The 3,591-nt window shown below is 51.2% G+C and overlaps 1 protein-coding gene across 1 annotated transcript; it reads right to left on the reverse strand.

Annotated features, from left to right (window-relative positions):
• Positions 1-546: 546 nt before the first annotated feature.
• On the reverse strand, positions 547-1,722 carry LOC125532375 (BTB/POZ and MATH domain-containing protein 3-like). The gene has a single exon (XM_048696449.1). The coding sequence runs from the start codon at positions 1,645-1,647 to the stop codon at positions 556-558; it is 1,092 nt and encodes a 363-aa protein (XP_048552406.1). The 5' UTR covers positions 1,648-1,722; the 3' UTR covers positions 547-555.
• Between the last annotated feature and the right edge of the window lie 1,869 nt (positions 1,723-3,591).

The following is a 3,591-nucleotide window of genomic DNA, read 5'->3' on the forward strand; positions in this document are numbered from 1 at the left end:
CTCCACTTGTTGCTCTCAGTCTGTCCAAACGAGGAACCCTCCTCTTCCTGTATCCACGCTTCTCGGTTAAGTTTCATCCGCAATACCATCCGATACGCGGAACGAACACTGAAATTACCTTGTCTCAGTAGAGATGGGTTGGATCGCACAGATAATGGGCTTTGGCCCAGTAGTTAATCGATATGGGGCCAGTTAGAGAAAACAAGCCCAGCACAAGCCAGGTAAAAAATGTAGAGCGTGAATCTCAGAGCAAAAATCCACGACCAAGAAATCAACTTACCCAGATTCAAAATTCAGGCAACTTACAAGTTGCTAAAGTGAGAAAAAATTAGTTTTCCAGTACTTGTCCGATGAAACAAAGTTGCCTTAAGAAGGCCATTCTTCGAAAAAGCAAAAGAAAAGAAAGAAGATGACCCATAAATAAAGATATCAACGACGGTAAGTGAGTGACAAACACAAGTGTCCACAAAGCAACGAAATTAGTAAACACCATCAACAAGTAGTGTTGCGGACTTTGCAGCGTACTACAATGAACAATGCGTCAATTTTTACCCGCTACTTCCAAGTTAATTTCTCCAGGACATCAACAAGAAGAGATGGGCAATTCGTCTTTAGCTGCTTGTACCCCTCGGTTGCCATCACATCCGTCAGGACACCAGGAGACACGATGTAATCCACGCAGAAAGCCTTGAGCTGTGGGCAATGGTGCCGGTCCGCCAGCTCCAGCGTCCACGCGGCGTTCTCCACGTCAATGGTCTCGTGCAGCGCGCTCTCGCACAGCAGCCTCATCCTCTCCAGGCCGTACCGGTCCACCGCCGCAAGCCAGTCGCACATCATCTCTCTGTGGCTCTGCTTCGAGTCGTCCTTGAAGACAGGGGGCAAGGCGTCCGTATAGATGAAGTGGAGCACGGCCTCGAAGGCCGCGGGTTTCATGTCGTGGATCCTCACGTGGCGGCTGCCGGGCTTGTCCGCCAGTGCCCCGAAGAACTGAGCGCAGAAGACCGGCGACCGCATCGCGACCACCGCCTTGTGCGCGGCGTAGTCGTTCCCGCCGACCTGAAAGGTCACGTCCGGCCCCCGCTTGCTGTCCAGGAGCCGCGCGAGGTCCTGGCGGATACCGGAGGGCGGCACCGCGATGGAGCTGGACGTGGTCGCTCCGGTCTTCGACTCCTGAACCTCGACGGTGCAACGCACTACGAGGCAGTCGTTCCTCAAGTACCGCGAATCAAGAGAATCTACCTTGACATACTTTTTGTACCCCCATGTTATGTTATCGGTGGTGAAGTCGTCCCATGCGCACGGCTGGGCAAGAAGCGGCGAAGTTCCGGCAGGGCCATTGATCTCGAAGCTGTACTTCACAGTGGTCTTCTCTAAAGCAGGGGTGCTCAACACCTCCAGGTACAGTGATAGGTACCCTTCTTCTTCCTCTCTATTGCCGGCGGGGTAGCATCTGATTGCCCAGCTGTGACCTCCGACCTCAAAGGCATCGGATCGGATGAAGTTTCCGACGCCGGCCCTCTGGTGTAGACTGAAGCCGACGATGCTGAACTGGTGCGTGCCCCTGACGAGCACCGTTGAGTGCCTGGACATGGTGTCCCGGACGGGCGCGCCGGTGGGAGCCGGGGAGGCAGACGGGCTGGCGGCCATGGTGTGAGAGTTGTTGGATCACCGTGTTAGCTCTGTCGGCCGACGCCGAGTACTTTTCACAACGGTGACGATCAGTGGCAACGACAACCACCACGAACGTGCAACCAGAGCTAATCTTCCTGGCTTGATCAATCTTACTAATCAATCCAGCCCTAGCCAGTTAGCACACGGAACGCACGTACAGCGGTCGATCGATTCCGTCGGCTGGTAAACACACGTACGTACACGCTCAACGGGGGCTCTGGGCAGATTACAAGGGCTACGTATATGTAGTAGTCAGGACCTACACGGTTACGAGTTCTAATCCTGCAAGCTCCATGTACGACCCGGACATGGCACCACGCACGTTTGGTTATTTCCAACACTGAAGCATCAAAGAAGACCAACGCTATGCCGATAGATGAAAAGGAAAAAAAAAGAGTAACATTAATCCTCATTGAGGAGTTGCAGCCACCGAAAAAGATGCAAGTGTGTATGACCCTGACATGGGTTGAAAGTCATACACACACCAACCAAAAAGCCACCGAGGAAGCCATTGATCGTGGGGCGGTACAAGACGCCACCATCGAAATCACAATTTGGAGGCGATCTGACAATCCCATGCTTTCGTCGCCAGTGTCTGTTGATGGTAAATCTGGGCAGCCCAAACAATACAACACGAGTTGTCACTATCCCGTCAAGGCCATGATTAACACCGGGCAAATTGCCATGCTCCATAATCTTTTTTAGGTTTGGTAGCAAAATTGATGTAGGCATTTTCCGTGATAAACTCCTCTATCAGGGTACTAGACAAGCCTTCAGATTGGTTCTTCAAGAAACAAAGAGGAACCAACAACAAAAATATCTTCAATAACTATGACAATGATTTTGAGAGTATATAAAGGCAGAGCCGTCGAGAGGCAGTGCCGAGAGGTACGTGCCCCTAGACGTGCCAACATCCCACATGAGGTATGTGGGGGCCCTCTGGTGGGCTCAGTTGCCTCTGGCCCCATCCTCTCTTGAAACTTCGCGACACTTTTTTTATTGATTTTTTTTGTCCTCGTAAAATTGATTTCCCTGAAAAGTCCAAAACTAGTAGAAAACATTAAATGACACTTGTCACGAGTTAATATGTTAGTTCAAAATAATAGAAATTGATGTCAAAACTACGCAATTATGATACGTTTGAGGCATATCACCCCTCACCTCTCATTTAAAATGGTATGGTTGACACCTACCCTCGATGCATGTATCTTTCTACACCCACTGTGACCCGCAATCGTCATGATGTTGATCTCATCGGGTGTCCGTCATGCCGCTGCCGCCAAGGAAGCATGAGGAGGCGGTCGTGCTCTTGACTCCACACATGCATATGGGAGGTGCACGGCTGCACGACGTCCATCATCCGTGCTCTTGCAAAGGAGAAGGAGGCGCTTGCCTCTCATTTCGCCCAAGCCAAGATCGAGAAGTGGAAAGCGTGCGATGCTCTCGACCGGGCCACCCCGCAGAAGGTGGTTGTTGGTGTCAAAACCGGCAGATCTCATGTAGGGGGTCCCGAATTGTGCGTCTGGGGATTGATGGTAACAAGGGACAAGTGGGACACAATGTTTACCCAGGTTCGGGCCCTCTTAATGGAGGTAAAACCCTACGTCCTGCTCGATTGTATTCGATGAGTATAGGGGTTACAAGACTTGATCTACCTCGAGATCGTAATGACTAAACCCTAGCTGTCTAGCCTATGAGAATTCTGATGACCTCTATGGACTAAACACTCCGGTTTATATACACACCGGAGGGGTCTAGGGTTGTACAGAGTCGGTTTGTGAGGGAAGAAAATAACATATCCGGACACCAAACTTGCCTTCCACGCATATAGGAGTCCTACCCGGACACGGGGGAAAGTCTTTTGCTTGTATCTTCTCGGCCCATCAGTCCGGCCCATATCAAATAGCCCGGACACCCGAG

This window comes from Triticum urartu, unplaced genomic scaffold, assembly GCF_003073215.2.
Source record: "Triticum urartu cultivar G1812 unplaced genomic scaffold, Tu2.1 TuUngrouped_contig_9751, whole genome shotgun sequence".
NCBI classification, from domain to species: Eukaryota; Viridiplantae; Streptophyta; class Magnoliopsida; order Poales; family Poaceae; genus Triticum; species Triticum urartu.